The sequence below is a fragment of the Tachyglossus aculeatus genome, chromosome 17 (genome assembly GCF_015852505.1).
Source record: "Tachyglossus aculeatus isolate mTacAcu1 chromosome 17, mTacAcu1.pri, whole genome shotgun sequence".
NCBI lineage: Eukaryota > Metazoa > Chordata > Mammalia > Monotremata > Tachyglossidae > Tachyglossus > Tachyglossus aculeatus.
This window is the reverse complement of record NC_052082.1, coordinates 42,472,502-42,494,740: the sequence shown is the minus strand read 5'-3', so window position 1 is coordinate 42,494,740 and position 22,239 is coordinate 42,472,502. Positions and strand designations below refer to the sequence as shown.

Below are 22,239 nucleotides of genomic sequence, written 5' to 3'. Positions count from 1 at the left end.
GCCGCCGCCCCGCGCAGGCGCGCGCAGCCCCCGGTAAGGCGCCCCGGGGACGGAGGGGTCAGAGGGCGAGCGGCCCGGAGAGCCCCCTCGTCCCCCTCTCCATCCCCCCCGTCTTCCCTCCTTCCCTTCCCCACAGCACCTGGATAGATGGTTGTACCTATTTATGACTCGATTTATTTATTTATTCGACTTGTCCATATCTGTCCTCTTTATTTTATTTTGTTAGTATGTTTGGTTTTGTTCCCCGTCTCCCCCTTCTAGACCGTGAGCCCGCCGTTGGGTAGGGACCGGCTCTCTATGTGGCCAACTTGGACTTCCCGAGCGCTTAGTCCAGTGCTCTGCACACAGTAAGCGCTCAATCAATACGATTGATTGATTGACTCCCAGCGCGCGGACCGGACCGGACCTGTATATGTGTTTGTACATATTTTTTTACTCTATGGATTTGTTTATTTAATTTATTTGTACATATCTATTCTATTTATTTTATTTTGTCGGTATGTTTGGTTTTGTTCTCTGCCTCCCCTTTTTAGACTGTGACCCCACTGGTGGGTAGGGACCGTCTCTAGATGTTGCCAACTTGGACTTCCCGAGCGCTTAGTCCAGTGCTCTGCACACAGTAAGCGCTCAATCAATACGATTGATTGATTGATTGACTCCCAGCGCGCGGACCGGACCGGACCTGTATATGTGTTTGTACATATTTTTTTACTCTATGTATTTATTTATTTAATTTATTTGTACATATCTATTCTATTTTATTTTGTTGGTATGTTTGGTTTTGTTCTCTGCCTCCCCCTTTTAGACTGTGAGCCCACTGTTGGGTAGGGACTGTCTCTAGATGTTGCCAGTTTGTACTTCCCAAGCGCTTAGTCCAGTGCTCTGCACATAGTAAGCGCTCAATAAATACGATTGATGATGATGATGACCGCCTCGGTGAGCCCGACGGGCGGCGGCAATTCCCAGCCTCCCCCCCTTCAATCAATCAATCAATCAATCAATCAATCGTATTTATTGAGCGCTTACTGTGTGCAGAGCGCACTGGACTTCAGCCCCCGTCGGCTTACCCGCCCCATCCTCCCCCCCGGGTACCCACGGGTCAATCAATCAATCATATTTACTGAGCGCTTACTGTGCGCAGAGCACTGTACTAAGCGCTTGGGAAGTACAAATTGGCAACATATAGAGACAGTCCCTACCCAACAGTGGGCTCACAGTCTAAAAGGGGGAGACGGAGGACAAATCAATCAACCAGTCGTATTGATGGAGCGCTCACTGTGTGCGGAGCACTGGACTAAGCGCTTGGGAAGGGCAAGTTGGCAGCATAGAGAGGCGGGGTCGTGGGTTCGAATCCCGCCTCCTCTGCCGCCTGTCAGCCCGCTCGCTTTGGCTTCTAGACTGTGAGCCCGACGTTGGGTAGGGACCGTCCCTATACGTTGCCAACTTGGACTTCCCAAGCGCTTAGTCCAGTGCTCTGCACACAGTAAGCGCTCAATAAGTACGATTGAATGAAGGAATGAATGAACTTGGACTTCCCACGCGCCGAGTCCAGTGCTCTGCACACAGTAAGCGCTCAATAAATATGATTGAACGAATGAATGAACTTGGACTTCTCAACCTAGTTAAGCTGTGGAAAAGAGAGGCTTGGACACCTGGATTCTAATCCCAGCTCAGCCACAGAGATGCTGGCCTTTGTTTTTCTCAATTTGGCTGGTGTGAGGATTGATTAGATGGTGCCCGCAAAGTCCTCTAGAACATAAGCTCAATTCATTCATTCAATCGTATTTATTGGGCGCTTACTGTGTGCAGAGCACTGGACTTAAGCGCTTGGGAAGTACAAGTTGGCAACATATAGAGACGGTCCCTACCCAACAGTGGGCTCACAGTCTAGAAGCTCAGTGTGGGCAGGGAACGTGTTTATCAACTGATAAGTGCTTAGTACAGTGCCCCTTTAGACTGTAAGCTCGTTTTGAACAGGGAATATGTCTTATTGTTATATTGTGGTGCCCCTCTAGACTGTAAGCTCGTTGTGGGCAGGGGGTGTGTCCGTTTACTGTTACGTTGTACTCTCCCAATCATTTAGTACAGTGCTCTGCACATAGTAAGCGCGTTCGATAAATACGATTGACTGCCCTGAATACAGTAAGCAGCCATTGGAAACGATCGATACTGCTAATTGCTCAAAGTTGCTATGTTTGTTATCTTTGTTTTGTGAGGGTTAAAAAAAAAAATCTCTTCGCTCAGATTCCAACAGGGAAGTCTTTGGGTTTGGAATGCTGTAGAAATCAATCAATCAATCATATTTATTGAGCGCTTACTGTGTGCAGATCACTGTACTAAGCGCTTAGAAACTCCTGTAACGTATGGACAAGCCTTCCTTTCGGGACTTGTGAGTAGTAAAGTCCATTAGGCAGACCGGGGTCCCTTCTTTGATGGAAAAGGGTGATGTCTAGTATATAGACTGAACTCAGGAGAAGGAAGCTTTGTGCCTGGACTGACTCACCAGAGTCTTTGGTGTTGGGCTTGGTTGCTTAGCCATTAAGAATGCTTTTGTTCATTCCCGAGAGTCATTGGAATGCCAGTATTGGTAAAGTGTGTCCCCGTCCCCAATGAAAATTCATAGAGTGCCTATTAATACTCTGGCAACACATTCTTACGTGACGGATGATGTACAGTATGTGTGATCATCATGCAGAAATTTAAAGTTGTTGTGCTCTAGAAAACCTGACAAAGCCATGGATGCTATGTCTGGCGATCAGTTTTGAAGTCATTTTGGGTACTTGTTGCTGCTTCATTGGGGATTTTCCTTTAAAGACAAGGTGAGTTTACCTGGTACTAATTCTTTTAAAACTTCTACCATAGTTTTGGGAGATCTAGTTTTGGGAAAACAGCTTTGATTTGGGGACTGCCAGCAGCCTCATTGATATCAATACAACTGAAGTATGAAGCTTCCTTGAACGCAAAGCTGTTTTGGAGAAATGTTTTGCTTCTTGAGTAGCTGAGTAGCTAAATAACTACAACAGTGATCTGATAATAATAACAATAATAATAACCACCTATTTTTGTAGTGTACTCTTTTTTTTCCAAGTGCTTTCATATCAATTATTGTATAACCACCTATTTTTGTAGTGTACTCTTATTTTTCCCAAGTGCTTTCATATCAATTATTGTATCCTGACGAGAGAGATCATCATTACCTTACTAGCTGCAAATGAAGGCTTTCCTATTTATTATTTAGGACCTTTGGCCTTTTCACTAGTAAGAGGGAGAAGGAAGTTACTAAAGCAACAGCTTCTTAGCTATCAACAAACACACAGTAACAGTAGGATCAAATTTGATTGCTTCTGAAAGTTGGAAACTTTTGTGAAAATGTTATACAATGTAACTTTTTTAAAGAGCTAAAGAAAAAATTCAAATCATCCAGAAATTGAGAGATGTCTATTTTTTTTTGTCAATTATGGGATGTCTTTGATCCTCAAGGGTAAAATAAAAATAGATTGTAATTTGGTTTGGAAACCCGAAAGTTAATATTATACCAAGTACTGTATTTACCATTATTTTCTGCTTCAGTTTTTAAGATGCACGCAGGCCTGATTTTCATTGTCCCGTTTTGTTTCTTCTACCGGTCCTGATTCCAAATTCAGTGCATAGGAAGCTTTTTACAAGTGTCCATCAACTTTTGAACAACGATGTAATAATAATAAAACTGGTAGTGAGGTATTCGATAATAAAATCCTTTCCAAGTGCAACAGAAATGTAGATTAAAACGTTCCTCTACATTGCTGAAAACTGCATTTTGGACCTCAGTACTTCATCCAAATTCTAACTCTGAATATGCAGACACGGAGAAGTTGCTGGTCTGCATACACCTGTGATCTGTGTGCAAGTAACCTAATAAATTCCTTAATAAAGTAACCTGAGTTTCGGCCCCACTCTGCGTGTTTGAGTAAATACTCATGTCACTGCAAAGTACGCGGAACAGAGTACCGTGAATAACTTGCGACTGAGTTACCAACAAATAAAATTTGTTGCTTTTTGGTTTCGTATTAGTTAAGCTAAAATGTCCCTAAAATTTTCCTGGGTAAATGTCAGCAAGAGCGCAGGGTTAAGATTGATACAGATCATCACTGCCATCCCGATAAGGCAGGTTTTAGCTTGGGCTCTCCTTTTTAGCAAAATCCGTATCCCCACGCATGAGTAACGTTTTCGTTGGACAGAATAATCAATGACCACAGGATGGTTATGCCTCTTGTGATCTAGATCCATCTGCAGAACAAAATGGATTAGATTGAAGATTGACAGTCGTATTTCTGGACGTTTTCTCAGTCAGATAATTTACTAATCCAGGGACTCAGAAGTGTGGGTCTCAGCTTTGCGCTTGCACGGAAACACCTTGTGTAAGACATTCAACACCTCTTTCTTCATCCATGAATTAGGATCATCAGTATGTACCAAGTGTTTTGAGACTGCTTGAGATTATCTATGTAAATACAAAGGTGATCAACCAAAAGAATCACTGAAGGGGGAGTATGAAGCAATCGCCAGTGGAAGGTCATGTCTGATGAGGTATTTGAACAAGTCTAATGCTGAATGAGTAGAAATCCCATTTATGCTCTTTATAAACTGCCTCTCTCCAAGGTCACAGGTGAAGGGGACTTCATTGTTCTGGCTTTAGGGCAGCAAAAAGACCCGTTTATAAAGACCCTGCCGTACCTGTATCAGTCTGCTGGCAGTGCTTCATGACTTCTTGCCCAACTGATCCAGATAAGTTTTTTTTCCCCAGCTAGACCTCATACACAGCAAAAATACCCATCCAGTTTGAAATAATAATAATAATGGCACTTGGTAAGCGCTTACCATGTGCAAAGCACTGTTCTAAGCGCTGGGGAGGATACAAGGTGATCAGGTTGTCCCACGGGGGGCTCACGTTTTTTAATCCCCATTTTACAGATGAGGTAATTGAGGCCCAGAGAAGTGAAGTGACTTGCCCAAAGTCACACAGCTGACAATTGGTGGAGCCGGGATTTGAACCCATGACCGCTGACTCCAAAACCCGGGCTCTTTCCACTGCAGGGGGGAGCGGAAATAACGGCCAGAGTAAAAAACAACAGCAGCATCAAGGTTCATCTTGTTTCCTGGTTTGTTTCGCTTACATTTTAATAGTTAAACAGCATCGAGCAGCTTACGACCCTTTCTTTTAACCCTCCCGAATCTCCGACTTGACGATTCCACCCCCTTGAGCCGAGCACTGCACCATTGTTCAATGTTGGTAATTATCGTTTCCATCTGAGTAGGTTCCGGGAGAGACGGAGGCTAGAGGGCAAATTAGATTTCCAGCCATCACATCCAAATAATGAATTTTAGATTAATATCAAGAGTGAATATGAACTCTAATTATTTTTCCCCATCACAGACATTCTCTTAGGAGAAAGTGCCGAAATCAGTCGATTAAGGGACGGATTGTAAGGATAGGTTCTTCCTACTTGACGACGGGCTCGGTCGTGACTCAGGAAAGGAGTCATGCTCGGCGGTTTTAAAAATAAATAAATAAATGGTCCGACATCAGGCACCGGCCAAAAAAGCCAACAGAACACTTGGCATCACCACCAAGCAGCTAGAAAATAAGACAAGGGGTAGAGTTTTGCCACTACATAAAACCGTGATCGGCTTGCCCCCGGAATACAACAGGAAATCTGATTGCTTCATCTTAAGAAGGACAGAATAAGGATAGAGAAAGTATAGAGAAGAGGAACCAAGCTAATCAGGGCATCGGAAAAGCTTCCTTAAAAGGATAGATTGAACGAGCTAGGACGTTTCAGTCTGGAAATATTCAAGCCTCAAAGGGGCAGGTGTGTAAATCTTAAAATCAGGAAGGATGTGGACAGGACAAACACGAGTCTTCACCAAGGCCCACAACACTAGGACGAGAGGAGACCCAGTGTCGATAAAATCACATGTGAGTGACCCATCTGGGGGGAAAATTGTGGAGATTTGATGCCTCATCCTAAACATTAGGATAGATGTCTGATTCTGTTTTCCCCTATAGACTTGTAGTCTCCTTATGGGCAGAGATCACATCTACCGACTATGCTATATTGTACTTTTTCAGTAAGCGCTCAGTAAAGCGCATTGATCCGTTGATATCAAAGAGAGTAGCCATCAAGCATTCTGTTGCCACTGCAGGAAACACAATATCAAGCTAAAAGGACTATTGGTCTGACTCAATAACAACATTTCTTACTCATCTAATTTGTGATTAGACAGACTGTGAATATAAAGGGGATCACACAACTTTAGCTTTATGTATTTCCAACCAGAGACCCGTAAAGCAAATGTCCACAGTTCACAGAAGCACGTGCAGATTTCACTTAGATGAATATTCACAGGCACAAGTGAATTCTGGATTTTTTAGGAAACAGTTAAAAATGAAATCTATATTTCTAAAGCCTGATGGCACTCACCAAGAGAGTGGCAGCGTGGGCACCTAAAAAAGATAAATGATTTCCTTTCCATAACACTAGTTAATAATATTATTATTATTATTATTATAACACTAGTTCAACGATGTGAAGAGTCAAACTTTTTAGACTCCCAGTTGAAGTGTAAGGCAGCACTTAGGTACATATCAATAAGTGATTTATTTATATTAAGGTCTTTCCTTTTCTAAACCGTAAGCTCGTTATGTGAAGGGAACATGTTTACCATTCAATCGTATTTATTGAGCGTTTACTGTGTGCAGAGCACTGTACTAAACACTTACCAATTCAGTAGTACTCTCCCAAATGGTTAGTACGCTGCTCTGCACACAAGTAACCGCTCAATAAATACCATTGATCGATAGTGTTTCCACTTCCTAACGTAAACAGTTATGGATGTAGGGTGTGAAGCGCTTAAAATAGCTACTACATTTGTCTTTCCCTTGCACAATTTATTAGAGACTTTTAAAAGTATACAGCTTAGTCTCTCGATTAATGAAGTGTTTTGGGAGGTAGGTAGAAACAGCTATGTAAATCTCAAGCCCATTGTTTCGGTAAAATGGTTTTCACGTTCTTAATAAGATGCCATTATCACTGGCAGGGGACTAGTTTGTGCCTCATGTGTTGAAGCCTCCAGTTCATGGACAAAGTGCCTCTTTCAGTGTCATGGGAGGGTTCTCTAGCGATAGGTTCAGTCACCCATTTCTTGTCAAAATTTTGTCACCAAGTACTTGTTATTTTTTCATATGCCTCTCCATGCAGCAGTGATTTTTAATCCTCTTCTTTCAAGTAGGAACAGAACCTAATTGCACAGTCTGATGGTCTTTCCAGGCGATGTAAATTTCATTGGCATTTAGCCGTAACTTTTTCCGTATCTCTGGGAAAGTGCCCTGGGAAAGAATGCATTGCCCTGTCAGGAAACCGGGTTTTCCCAAAGAGAAGATGTTGTGACTTAGAATTATGAGGCCATGGAGGCTTTTGTGTAAAAAGGGCCAGGGACAAACTGATTAGATTCAGGTCTAAAGACCATATTTGTACCAGGAAATTCAATATTGTAAGAACACCTGTGATTCTCAGCTTCTCTAAGACCTGGACCTCATAAGGAAATCAAGACTGTAGCTATGCTAATGCAAATCTAGGCCTGACCTATATAAATAAAGGTTCACCACGATATTACGCATCCAAATCTATGAATCATAGTCTAATTTTACAGTTTATTCCTTCAATATCTTTTCAGTATGATTTATAGGTTGTTGCACAAATTGATTTCGTTACCTCTAAACAGGTTTAAGCTCAGTTGAAGAGCCATGTAAGCATTTCTTGGTTCAGATTTATCAGATTTCCATGAGCTAGCCACACACCCTAATTACATCTCATATCATATGTATCAGGAATTTTCTAAATGAATGCTTAGTACAAAGAGGTCAAAGTCAAAAGACTTTCAAGTCTTCTCTTCAACTTGTCTCTCTTTTTCTCGTGTTGTACATCCAACCTGACGGGTTCTGGTTTGGCTGCTGCTGCTTGAAGTGACAGTGTGGCTAAAAAGATTAGAAACTTGGGAGCTAAAGGCGAATCTTGGCTGCACTTCTAACTCGCTGTGATAATCTGGAAAAATCACTTAGCCAACCGGTATCTCAGATACCTCTTTTGCAATATGGGATTGGTGGATTATTACTCATCAAACCAGGCCTGATGTCTTTGGCAGTTTTACTAACATGGAATTAGACAATAAAGATTTGGAAAGGAAATTGGGAGGAAGAAGGAAATAACAGCCATAAAAACGGTCTTATCACTTGGGGCCTAAAACAAGGGCTGGGGGTGCCTAGGGAAAAGAGCAACACATTTTAAGCAGCTAAGAGAAAATGCTGAATATCAGCTCTCACAGGATGTTATCCCGAAAAGCGGCTACTTGAGAGCCAAAAGCAAAATTGATTTTTATGCATAGAAATGGCATTTATCCCTTTGTTGGCATTCTAAAATTCTCAAGATTCCTGCTTCCAGGTACAAACTGATGGCCCTAAGATGCCAAAAAAGAATTCTGTTTACCCCAGTTTATAGACAGAATTAGAGTTAACATTACAGTCCCCCAATTCCAGGCTTTCTCTTGCTTGGTACATTGACCCAGAATGTGTGTCAAAATTGACACAGGAGACAAAATGCTCAATTAGTGTGAACTCTCACATATTTGAATGTCAAATCTGATTTTTTCAGAGTTCATCAATTTTTTTGTGAATTACCTGGGGCTCAATGAAGGAGAGAGCTTTTTTTTTTTAAAAAAAAGAGCTTGCCCCCAGGACCTGGTAGGGGGAAAGAAGGGCGACGCATAGATCTTTCTGGCTTGAAGGCTGTCCACCAGCTTTTACCACCTTATTCACTGCTCTCTTCACTTGCTGCTCTCCCAAGCTAACTTCTCACCAAGCCTCGCTCTTGTCTCACCCGCCTCCGAACCTCCGTTTCACCCTGTTTCCCCGACTTGGAACCCTCTCCCCCTCAAAAATGGCCTGACCTCAGCTCTCCCCGTCTTCAAAGCCTCCAGAAAATCCAACTCCCTCAGAAATCCTTTTCACAACACCTCATTTGGGTTGCCCCAACACCTCCCCGTAGACCTATGTCCTATTTTATCCTCACTATCAATTGGTGGTATTTATTGAGTGCTTATTGTGTACAAAACTGTGCGCTAAACACTTGGGAGAGTACAGTATGACAGTTGGTATGTGTATTCCCTCACTATGCATGTGTGTGTGCATTTCTCATACATAATCAGTTATTTTTATCATATTTGTCCCTGCTTTCATTACTTGTAAATACTTGTAAATTACTTGTAAATACTTGTAAATACCTTTGGTCTGATTGTCTCCCATACTAGATTTTAAGGTCACTGAGGGCAGGGAACGTGTTTTATTACTGCGTACTGTCCCAAGTGCTGGATGCTTAGCCTTCTGTAGTTGCTCAATAAATACCTACTGAAGAATGATCGATTTAAGCTGGTGATGGCTCTGGGAGGAATGAAGAAGTCTGAGTCCCTGGGTTAGAAGCAGGACCTTTACTGAAACCTCAGTCTCTGACAGGTGACAGTGGAGAGAATCAGTCCATCAATGGAGTTTGAGTGCTTACTGTCTACAGAGCACAGTACAATAAAAGACACATTCCCTGTCTTTTTCCATGGAAAACTACCTCGGGGAACTTGCAGTCTAGTGGAGGAGACAGACCTTTAAAAGAAATTGCAGATGGGGAAGCAGCAGAACAGTGCTTTGCACATAGTAACTGCTTAATAAATGCCATTATTATTATTACTTGGATGTGTACATAAGTGATGTGGGGTGGGGGATGGTGAAATTAATTTGCAGCCACCCTCATCTGTAACCCAGGGCTTCAGGGGAAGTTGGGATGCCAGAGTTCTGATTAACGACGATGATGACAATAACAACAGTGCTTTTTAAGCGTTTACTATGTGCCAGGCACTGTATTAAGCACTGGGGTGGATGCAAGCAAATCAGTTGGATTTAGTCCCTGTCCCACCTGGGACTCACAGTCTTACTCCCCATTTTACAGATGAGGAGACAGAGGCCCAGAGGAGGGGAGGGACCTGCCCAGGGTGACACAGCGGATCAGTGGCAGGGCTGGGATTAGAACCCAGGTCCTTAAGACTCCCAAGCCTGTGCTTTATCCACTAGGCCATGCTGCTTTAGGACTTGAGGTGGGCTTTCCCCTGAGCTTCCCGCCACTGGAATGGAAATGGTACCTAGTGCACACAGCAAGCACTCAATAAATACGATTGATTGATTGATAGTGGTAATAGTATTCGTTAAGCCCGTACTATTCACTCAGTCGTATTTATTGAGCGCTTACTGTGTGCAGAGCACGGTACTAAGCGCTGGGGAACATCTAGAGACGGCCCCTACCCAACAACGGGCTCACAGTCTAGATATGTGAAGAACGCTGTTGTAAATGCTGGGACACAGTGATACGGGTGGACACTAGCCAGTTATCATCATCAATCGTATGTATTGAGCGCTTACTGTGTGCAGAGCACTGTACTAAGTGCTTGGGAAGTACGAATTGGCAACATATAGAGACAGTCCCTACCCAACAGTGGGCTCACAGTCTAAAAGGGGGAGACAGAGAACAAAACCAAACGTACTAACAAAATAAAATAAATAGAATAGATATGTACAAGTAAAATAAATAAATAAATAGAGTAATAAATATGTATAAACATATATACATATATACAGGTGCTGTGGGGAAGGGAAGGAGCTAAGATGGGGGGGATGGAGAGGGGGAGAGGAAGGATCCCCTTCAACATAACACATCGAGAAAAATTCATCCGAAAGCGGCACAGCCCAGATCACTTTGGCCAGATGAGTTTGTGGTAAGCAAATGCTTGTTGACTTATCTAGAATAGCTCACGCTCTTATTATAGAATTACTCTTTATGATTAGTTTTGCTGGTATTGATTCTATGTTTTCATGTAGAACCTGAGAGCACAGAGCACTTCATTTATTGAAGGGTAAAAAAAGAAAAAGAGTGATCATAGATTTTTCAGGGTGGAAATAAAGGCAGCAGGCTCTTAGCTTTGTAAATTTCAAAGAATTCAGGGCAGTACACCTCACACTGGCAACATTTCTCCCTGGCAAATTCACCATTGTTGTATCAATCAGTCGCTTACTGCGTGCAGAGCACTTGGGAGAGCACAGCACAACAGAGTTGGTAGACTCATTCCCTGCCCATAAATAGCTCACATTCCAGAGGGCCATTTTCTGATTTAAACTAGACACAGGCACAACTTCTCCGAGTTGGTTTCTTTGCTCGGTTAAAAAGGAGTAGTTTTAGTTTCCACGGGTACCAGCGGATGAGTCAGCTTTGGCAATAATAATAGGTCCTTGGCCTTCAGATTGTTTTCCGAATCCTGGGGACTGACTCAGGGGGAGTTCATCGCTTCCCGGGAAGTGGAACTGCTGCCTCATTATTAAGCGCTTAGTACAGTGCTCTGCACATAGTAAGCGCTCAATAAATACGATTGATGATGATTATTAGCGCTGGAACCCTGGGCTTGCTGCTCCGTCTCCAAAGCTCTGCTGTTAAGAGGCCTAGCCGGCTTTATAAGTCAGTCGTATTTATTGAATGCTTACTGTGTACACAGTGCTATCATTTTGATTAATTTAATGATGGCATTTGTTAAGCGCTTACTATGTGCAGAGCACTGTTCTAAGCGCTGGGGGGGGGGGATACAAGGTGATCAAGTTGTCCCACGTGGGGCTCACAGTCTTAATCCCCATTTTACAGATGAGATAACTGAGGCTCAGAGAAGTTAAGTGACTCGCCCAAGGTCACACAGCAGACATGTGGCGGAGCCGGGATTCGAACCCATGACCTCTGACTCCAAAGCCCGGGCTCTTTCCACTGAGCCACGCTGCTTGGGAGAGTACAGTATAATAGACACATTCCTTGCCTACACTGAGCTTACAGCCTAGAGGACTATTATATACATTAATAGTATATACATATTATATACATATTATATAATATAATCAAGGCCTTCCCAGACTTCCCAGACTAGGAGGCCTTCCCAGACTGAGCCCCCTCCTTCCTCTCCCTCTCCTCCCCCTCCCCATCCCCCCCCTTACCTCCTTCCCCTCCTCACAGCACCTGTATATATGTATATATTTGTACATATTTATTACTCTATTTTACTTGTACATGTTTATTCTATTTATTTTATTTTGTTAATATGTTTTGTGTTCTGTTCGCTGTCTCCCCCTTCTAATAATAATAATGGTATTTGTTAAGTGCTTACTATGTGCAAAGCACTGTTCTAAGCGCTGGGGAGGTTACAAGGTGTACAGGTTGTCCCACAGTTTTAATCCCCATTTTACAGATGAGGTAACTGAGGCACAGAGAAGTGAAGCGACTTGCCCAAAGTCACACAGCTAACAGTTGGCGGGATTTGAACCCATGACCTCTGACTCCAAAGCCCGGGCTCTTTCCCACTGAGCCACGCTGCTTCTAGACTGTGAGCCCACTGTTGGGTAGGGACCGTCTCTATATGTTGCCAACTTGGACTTCCCAAGCGCTCTGCACACAGTAAGCGCTCAATAAATATGATTGAATGAATGAATGGATGAATGTAGATTATAAATATATATATTTATCTTTACACGATTGTAGTGTGGTGGAGGTTGAGGCTGGAAAAAAATAAATGGTATTAGAACCCAGGTCTTTCTGACTCCAGGCCCTTGCTCTATCCACTAGGCCATGCTGCTTCTCAGTCTGAGAAGAACTGGGCATAAAAGCTGGCTATCCTGGTTCCCAGAGCCGTCCTCTAGCCCCTAGCTCTCTTCCTCCCTTCAAGGCCCTACTGAGAGCTCACCTCCCCCAGGAGGCCTTCCCAGACTGAGCCCCTTCCTTCCTCTCCCCCTCGCCCCCCTCTCCATCTCCCCCATCTTACCTCCTTCCCTTCCCCACAGCACCTGTATATATGTATATAGGTTTGCACATATTTATTACTCTATTTATTTTACTTGTACATATCTATTCTATTTATTTTATTTTGTTAGTATGTTTGGTTTTGTTCTCTGTCTCCCCGTTTTAGACTGTGAGCCCACTGTTGGGTAGGGACTGTCTCTATATGTTGCCAACTTGTACTTCCCAAGCGCTTAGTACAGTGCTCTGCACACAGTAAGCGCTCAATAAATACGACTGATGATTGATGATGATAAAAGACATCAAGTAGAGCTCCTTTACAAACCCTTTTAACCAGTTCTGGAATTTCTGCAGGCCCTTGGGCACCGTACAAAAAAGGACCATGAGGCCTTCCCAGACTGAGCCCCTTCCTTCCTCTCCCCCCTCTCCATCCCCCCCATCTTACCTCCTTCCCTTCCCCACAGCACCTGTATATATGTATATATGTTTGTACATATTTATTTATTTATTTATTTTACTTGTACATATCTATTCTATTTTTTATTTTGTTAGTATGTTTGGTTTTGTCTCCCCCTTTTAGACTGTGAGCCCACTGTTGGGTAGGGACTGTCTCTATATGTTGCCAATTTGTACTTCCCAAGCGCTTAGTACAGTGCTCTGCACACAGTAAGCGCTCAATAAATACGACTGATGATTGATGATAAAAGACATCAAGTAGAGCTCCTTTACAAACCCTTTTAACCAGTTCTGGAATTTCTGCAGGCCCTTGGGCACCGTGCAGAAAAGGACCATGAGGCCTTCCCAGACTGAGCCCCTTCCTTCCTCTCCCCCTCATCCCCCTCTCCATCCCCCCCATCTTACCTCCTTCCTTTCCCCACAGCACCTGTATATATGTTTGTACATATTTATTTATTTTACTTGTACATATCTATTCTATTTTATTTTGTTAGTATGTTTGGTTTTGTCTCCTCCTTTTAGACTGTGAGCCCACTGTTGGGTAGGGACTGTCTCTATATGTTGCCAATTTGTACTTCCCAAGCGCTTAGTACAGTGCTCTGCACACAGTAAGCGCTCAATAAATACGATTGATGATTGATGATGATGAAAGACATCAAGTAGAGCTCCTTTACAAACCCTTTTAACCAGTTCTGGAATTTCTGCAGGCCCGTGGGCACCGTGCAGAAAAGGACCATGAGGCCTTCCCAGACTGAGCCCCTTCCTTCCTCTCCCCCTCGTCCCCCTCTCCATCCCCCCCATCTTACCTCCTTCCCTTCCCCACAGCACCTGTATATATGTTTGTACATATTTATTTATTATTTATTTATTTTACTTGTACATATCTATTCTATTTATTTTATTTTGTTAGTGTGTTTGGTTTTGTCTCCCCCTTTTAGACTGTGAGCCCACTGTTGGGTAGGGACTGTTGCTATATGTTGCCAATTTGTACTTCCCAAGCGCTTGGTACAGTGCTCTGCACACAGTAAGCGCTCAATAAATACGATTGATGATGATGAAAGACATCAAGTAGAGCTCCTTTACAAACCCTTTTAACCAGTTCTGGAATTTCTGCAGACCGGTGGGCACCGTGCAGAAAAGGACCATGAGGTGTAATCAGTCTGCCCAACTTAGAGCCTGCCCTGAAGACTTTGATCCGTTTTCCTTTCCGTGTTAGCCGAGTGCCGTCCTCAGACTCCCAGCGGCTCAGTTTAGAGCTCTCCCTGTGCAAATCCCAAGGGTGAAGACTGTAGGCTTAAAAAGCCATTAGGCAGAAGCAGGGAAGGGAAGGGAAGGCTGGTTTTCTTGGCAGCCCAGTTGGGGAGCTGAAGCAAGAAGAGGCCAAAGTTACCTCACCTGCTGTTCAATGACCTGGCAGACTATGTATGGAATTTAACCCGAGAAATTGTGTCAGTGCAGAAGGATTTAGGGTCTATTCTGGTGTCACTGTAATGTCACCTAAGTGAAAATTGACACATTTTGATTAATTCCAAAACTATCAAGGAGAACTCCAGAAAGTTCGTTAAAAATGCCTAACGTTTTGGTAAATGCGAAGGAAAACCAAGAAGCAGCGTGGCCTAGTGGATAGAGCACGCGCCTGGGAGTTTTGTTTTAATAATAATAATGGCATTTGTTAAGCGCTTACTGTGTGCAAAGCACTGTTCTAAGCGCTGGGGGGATACAAGGTGATCAGGTTGTCCCGTGTGGGGCTCACAGTCATCATCCCCATTTTAGAGATGAAGGAACTGAGGCTCCGAGAAGTTGACTCGCCCAAGGTCACACAGCAGACATGTGGCAGAGCTGGGATTCGAACCCATGACCTCTGACTCCAAAGCCCGGGCTCTTTCCACTGAGCCACGCTGCTTCTCTGTCTCCCCCTTCTCGACTGTGAGCCCACTGTTGGGTAGGGACCATCTCTATATGTTGCCAACTTGTACTTCCCAAGCACTTAGTCCAGTGCTCTGCACACAGTAAGTGCTCAATAAATACGACTGATTGATTGATTGAATGGTAACATATCCTTGGATTCTCGGCTGTTCTCTCAGGATGGTGATGCATGGTGTAGTGGAGAGAGCCCGGGCCTAACCCCAGCTCCGCCACTTGTCTGCTGTGTGACCTTGGGCAAGTCACTTCCCTGGGCTTCAGTTACCTCATTTGTAAAATGGGGAGGAGACTGTGAGCCCCAGGTGGGACAGGGACTGTGTCCAACCAATCAATCAGTCAATCAGTCATATTTATTGAGCGCTTACTGTGTGCAGAGCACTGGACTAAGCGCTTGGGAAGTACAAGCTGGCAACATATAGAGACAGTCCCTACCCAACAGTGGGCTCACAGTCTAGAAGGGGGAGACAGAGAATGAAACCAAACATATTAACAAAATAAAATAAATAGAATAGATATGTACAAGTAAAACAGAGTAACAAATATGTAAAAACATATATACAGGTGCTGTGGGGAAGGGAAGGAGGTAAGATGGGGGGGATGGAGAGGGGGGTGGGAGGGAGAGGAAGGAGGGGGCTCAGTCTGGGAAGGCCTCCTGGAGGAGGTGAGCTCTCAGTAGGGCCCTGAAGGGAGGAAGAGCTCGGGGGGTCGCGTAACTAGTTAGCATGCCAGAGTCTCGTTCGTTATCAGAATTAACCAGATAAATCGCTCCACCAACTAAGAACGGCCATGCACCAGATTTGCTTGTGTCCATCCCAGCGCTTAGTACAGCGCATGGCACCTAGTAAGCGCTTAAATACCACTGTTGTTATTACTGTGGAACCCGGGACTCTGACACGAACTTTGACAGTATTCGGCAAATGTTGGCCAGCCTCATTCATCAACAGAAACACCAAAACCTCAACTGGCTGAGGGTGCGGTATCCTTGGTTTCCTAGGTTTCTTTTTGTTCCTTTGATGCTTTGTCAATAAGCGCTCAATAAGTACGATTGAATGAATATTGCCGTGCCTCCTACTGCCCGATTGCTGATTACACATCTCAATCAATCAATGATTTTAGCGTTTACCGTATGCAGAGCACTGTACTAAGAGAAGGGGCATGACCAACTTGTACTTCCCAAGCGCTTAGTACAGTGCTCTGCACACAGTAAGCGCTCGATAAATACGATTGAATGGTGGATGCAGCATGGGCCTTTTGAGTTGGAGGTTTTAGGTTCTAATCCCAACTCCCCTGCCCAACCACCAAAAATACCTTTAAAAAAAAAAAAGCGCTTGGGAGAGTACAGTGCAATCAAGTTGGTAGACATGGTGCTGAGGGACAAGTCCCAGCGCTTAGAACAATGCTTGGCACATAGTAAGCGCTTAATACAATTATTATTATATTTGTTGGAACCCACTGCCTGTGCTTACCCAGTTTTTGCTTCTGAAAACCCACCAGATTTTCCTGGCTGTTCACTGAACCCCAGCAGGACGATACCTCCTCTTCTGAAGCTTATTCGCAATTTCAGAACAAAAGGCAAATTCATTTTTCTTCACCCAAATCATGAATTCCGTTTCAGTCGGCAGCCCGGGCCTTAACTCGACGCTTTTAATCATTTGTAATTGTGTCTCCTCTTTCACCAAAAGCTGGCTCAAGTTTCCCCAGGAATCTCACGCTTTCTGTTCCACTGCTGTTGTATGGTATCATTATTAACTTGGTTCAAAAAGGAGCTTAGAAACACGGAGCGTCAGCGAATTTCAGCTGGCTCTGAGACTCCTTCCCTATTACTCCCCCTGATTGTGGCCTCTCAGCTCCCATGCTTATTGAATCGTATTTATTGAGCGCTTACTGTGTGCAGAGCACTGTACTAAGCGCTTGGGAAGTCCAAGTTGGCAACATATAGAGACGGTCCCTACCCAACAGTGGGCTCACAGTCTAGAAGTGGGCTCACACTTATTCCAAACACTTTTTATCTGTATCCCCCAGATGTGGTGCTTAGACTTCTCCTGAAGAGGTTATGGCTTGACTTCACTGTTATTTTCCCAGTGAGCTTTACTGAACGGTTTAATTTTTAGAGTTGCCCGGTATCTGAATCTGCTCTCCCTCGTGACTGTAATTGCCATCCCTAACACTCTCTATTCTTAGGTAGACTGTGAGCCCACTGTTGGGTAGGGACTGTCTCTATATGTTGCCAACTTGTACTTCCCAAGCGCTTAGTACAGTGCTCTGCACACAGTAAGCGCTCAATAAATACGATTGATTAGGTGATTCTGAACATGGACTGTGAGCCCCATGTGGGACAGGGACTCTGTCCATCCACATTATCTTGACTCTACCCCGGTCCTCAGTACAGTGCTTGAAACATAGTAATAATAATAACGATGGTATTTGTTAAGCGCTTACTATGTGCAAAGCCCTGTTCTGAGCACTGGGTGGATGCAAAGTGATCACGTTGACCCACTTGGGGCTCACAGTCTTAATCCCCGTTTTTTACAGATGAGGGAACTGAGGCACAGAGAAGTTAAGTGACTTGCCCAGAGTCACACAGCTGGCAATTAGGAAGCACTTAAATACCACAAGTACCTTCTATGGGACAAAGTTTTCCCTACAACCTCATTTCTCCAACCCACCCTCCGCTGTCTGTTACCTATGCCCTTGACTGTGTCCTCCTAAGCATTTTGATACCCCAGCCTCACGGTTCTTACGTACAAACATCCTTCTAGACTCCCCAGACTGTAATTTAATGCCTTTTTCCCCTTGTAGATGGTAAATTCCTTGGCGGGAGGCATCAGGTCTAGTAACTTTATTGTACTACCCCAAATATTGTTTAGTGCTGTGCACACAGTAAGAGCCCAGTAACTACCATCGGTCGATGGAGGGTGGTGGCGGCGTAAGGATTCTGTCGCGGACTCCCTGTCCCAGAACAAGCATCGTCTTCCTGGCAGTTGTGGCTTGGGCCTTGGGCAGCTCACTTAACTTTGCTTTGCCTCAGTTCCCTCATCTGTAAAGTGGGGGTGAAGACCATGAACGCCCTGTGGGACATGGACCTTGCCCATCCTGATTATCTTGTTATTAGTTATTATTAGTACGGTGCCTGGCACAGAGTAAGAGCTTAACAAATACCATAAAAACAGTTAAGTGATGAGGCAAAAACGGGGAGATGGAAGCCAGTCCCCTCCCAGCCCTTAAGAGCCCAGAAAGCCACCGTTTTGGATCTTTTCATGCCCGACTGGAAGTCCTCCGGTCTCTTCCAGGATCTGGGGTGAGCAAGGCTGGGAGTCCAGCCTAAAGGGCCTTGTGTTAGCCAGTGGCCACCAATGATCCTGTTTGTATTAATAATAATAATAATCATAATAATGGCATTTTTTAAGCGCTTACTATGTGCCAAGCACTGTTCTAAGCGCTGGGGAGGTTACAAGGTGATGAGGTTGTCCGACGGGGGGTTCACAGTCTTAATCCCCATTTTCCAGATGAGGGAACAGAGGCGCAGAGAAGTCACCCAGCTGACAGTTGGTGGAGCGGGATGTGAACCCATGACCTCTGACTCCCAAGCCTGGGCTCTTTCCACCGAGCCACGCTGCTTCTCACGCTGCTTTGTATTACGGGGCTCAACCCCTTTCAGAAAAAGCTGAACAGTGGATTGGGCTGGAATTTTATTTCAGCGTCTTTTAGGCCTGTTGCAACTAGAAAACGTTCTCCTGCTTGCCCCAAATCAGGAGCCGGTTTGGGAGGAGAGTTCCCTCCCAAGTAAACGTGTTGCCTCATAACATCTGGTACCGATTGCCTTCAGTCTCCCGCAGGACTGCTAATTAGTCAGGAGCAGAGAGGTCATCCCTGCATCCCTGTTGCTCCACAGCTCAACTACATCTGTTGCTCTTCCCTTACTTTTTTCGGGAACATTTTCACTCTAAGAGCAAACTCAGAGAGGGCAACGAGCAGCAGGTTGTGTAATGATGGCAGGCTCAGCCGTCTCCTGCTGTAGCTGGCTAACAGATTTTCAGTTCAGCGCTCAGCCTCCGCATTTACTCCCGTGGCTTGTAATCCGTGCAGGTGGCTACCTGGAGACCACACAAGTCAGTGCGGGCAACTTAGCACAACCCAACACCACCAGGTGACAGACACCAAATGCATGTCCCGCTGTGGTGACACGTTACTACTTCCTCTCCTCCTCAACCGGCCTGAAACAAAAATCTATATTTAAAAGCTCCTACAGGGCCCGTGGAGCCCTGTTTTTGAATATACGTTCACCGATTCGAGGAAGTGGTTAGAAAAGTGTTTCTAGTGTCCTTTTGTGCGGACGTGCAGGATAGAAGAAATGTATTGGGCATGATTTCTCACCGTCAGCATTAGTATTTTCAAGCATCATACAGGCAGAGCTCTAGCTATTACGGAGAGAGCGCATACGCCTAAACATCCCAGCAAGGATTTTGAGAAAAAGGCCAGGTATTCAGACTAATTGGGATCAAGTTTAGTTTAAATGAAACAAAGCCGATCTTGTTCTGTATGTGAGAGGGGCTTACCCAATTTATTGGGCTACACAAGCTTTTTAAGTTTCACTGTCTGAATTAGCCTGAGTTTAAATAGCAGGCATTTGGGTAAATGGCTTTTACTCTCTTTTTAACCAAGTATCGTGTAGATCTGATTTTTCTTTATGGGTCCGTAAGACTATCCAATGAAATGCTGTTTAAAAAACATAGAAGTTTGCCCAAGATTAGCTATCTATGTAATTTCCCCTTACCTCCTAATGCTATTGAATACAGAAGAATGTAACCAACTATCGGATTGACTTTACAGTAAATAGTCACCACCAAATGTTTTGTGGGCTTTTTTGGCACAACCTGCCTCTAAATCTAATCTTCCCTAGGGGGTGGAGGGGAGTTGAGGAGTCTTCAGGAACTGCCCATATCTGTTCTATTTGTGAATTCTGGGCAAATGGTTGTGGGGGTGGTTCTTGTATCTGCTTCCATTGCACCCGCATTCCTATCTTCCAAATTGGGTGAAAGTCACAAGGGAGCAAAGATTAATTAAAAACAGAAACATTCAAAAGCAACAGGTAAGTCCCTTTTCCAGACGTCCATTGTGACAGGGGACCAAAGCGGCCCGAGCCCAGGTGAGCTGTAAAGCTGAGATCTGCACACCCAGAAAAGCAACATTAGACACGGTCCTGGGAGTCAGAAGGACCTGGGTTCTAATCCTGCCTCTGCCACTTGTCGGCGGCGTGACCTTGGGCAAGTTGCTTCACTTCTCTGGGCCTCAGTTGCCTCATCTGTCAAATGGGGATTAAGAGTGTGAGCCCCATGTGGGACAGGGATGGTGTTGAACCCAATTTGATTGTATCTAGCCCAGCACTTAGTACAGTGCCTGGCATGTAGTAAGTGCTTAACAAATACCACTGTTATTATTCTATTACCCACACACGGGTAAGGAGTGTCAGGACGTGACCCTGTGAAGGGCACGGGGACGTTTCCACGAGGAGCCCGACAGCCGCTGCCCTCATTCATTCAATCGTATTTATTGAGTGCTTACCGTGTGCAGAGCACTGTACTGAGCGCCATCAGGCTGGGCAGGGAAAGCCATGCTGGGAATAATAATAATAATAATGATACTTATGGTATTGGTTAAGTGCTTACTATGTGCCAGGCACCGTTCTAAGCGATGGGGTGGATAAGAGCAAATCGGGTCAGACGCCGTCCCTATCTCCTATGGGGCTCACGGTCCCAATCCCCATTTTACAGGTGAGGTAACTGAGGGCCAGAGAAGTGAATTGCCAGAGCTGGGATTAGAACCCACGATCTTCAAACTTCCAGGCCCGAATCCCGTGCTCCCTCCCAAGACCAGCCTCTGATTCCACCTACCGCTCTTGTTTGACTCCAACCCCCACTTGCTGTATCCCGAGGGGTAGCCACCCGAAGAAGTGGTTAATTGCCAGGGGAGGACCGGGAAGAGAGGGGAGTGTGGGGGGCAGGGATGAGGGGGGAGGAAAGCCACCAGAGACAGAAGAAGGGGGAGCTCGGAGGGAATCGACGTAACTGTGGCGACCGGGCCTAAGATCGGGGGCCGGTCAACAGAGAGCACGGTTCCCGTCCCCAGGGTGAGGTGGCTGGAAGTCGGGGTGCGCCCGCAGAGGACGAGCCCTCCCGCTTCTCCTCCGCTTACCCCATGAGGCTTCCCCGCCGACTTCACGTTCCCCTGGATTGACGGCCGCTTGTGTTTTGCAGGAAGGAAGCCGCGTGACCGTCTCCGGTCCCCCGGCGGAAGGGAGGGCAGAGAAAGCACCGCGTCTCCTCCCGAGGATGAGAGTGTGACCGCCAGAGGAGTCTTCATGAGCTCGAGAGGTCACAGCACGCTACCACGGACACGGATGGCTCCCCGCATGATTTCCGAGGGCGAGCTGGGCGGCATCGCCCAGATCACCTCCTCCCTGTACCTGGGCCGAGGCAGCGTGGCTTCCAACCGGCAGCTCCTCCAGGCCCGAGGGATCACCTGCATCGTCAACGCCACCATCGAGATCCCCAACTTCAACTGGCCGCAGTTCGAGTACGTCAAGGTGCCCCTGGCCGACATGCCCCACGCGCCCATTGGGCTGTACTTTGACACGGTGGCCGACAAGATCCACAGCGTGAGCCGGAAGCACGGGGCCACGCTGGTGCACTGTGCCGCGGGGGTGAGCCGCTCGGCCACGCTCTGCCTCGCCTACCTGATGAAGTACCACAACGTCAGCCTGCTCCAGGCCTACAACTGGGTCAAGGCCCGGCGGCCCGTCATCCGGCCCAACGTGGGCTTCTGGAGGCAGCTGATAGACTACGAGCGCCAGCTCTTTGGCAAATCCACGGTGAAAATGGTACAGACCCCTTACGGCCTCATCCCCGATGTTTACGAGAAAGAATCTCACCAGCTGATGCCTTACTGGGGGATATGAGGCCGG

General features: G+C 45.4%; 1 protein-coding gene across 1 annotated transcript; it reads left to right on the top strand.

The window, feature by feature from the left end:
• Window positions 1–22,239, top strand: DUSP14 (dual specificity phosphatase 14). The gene is made up of 2 exons (XM_038759448.1): window positions 1–33; window positions 21,533–22,239. The coding sequence occupies exon 2, from the start codon at window positions 21,637–21,639 to the stop codon at window positions 22,231–22,233; it is 597 nt and encodes a 198-aa protein (XP_038615376.1). The 5' UTR covers window positions 1–33; window positions 21,533–21,636; the 3' UTR covers window positions 22,234–22,239.

Coding starts and splice junctions, on each gene's coding strand:
- DUSP14 (XM_038759448.1), top strand. CDS start 21,637: ATGAGCTCGAGAGGTCACAGCACGCTACCACGGACACGGATGGCTCCC.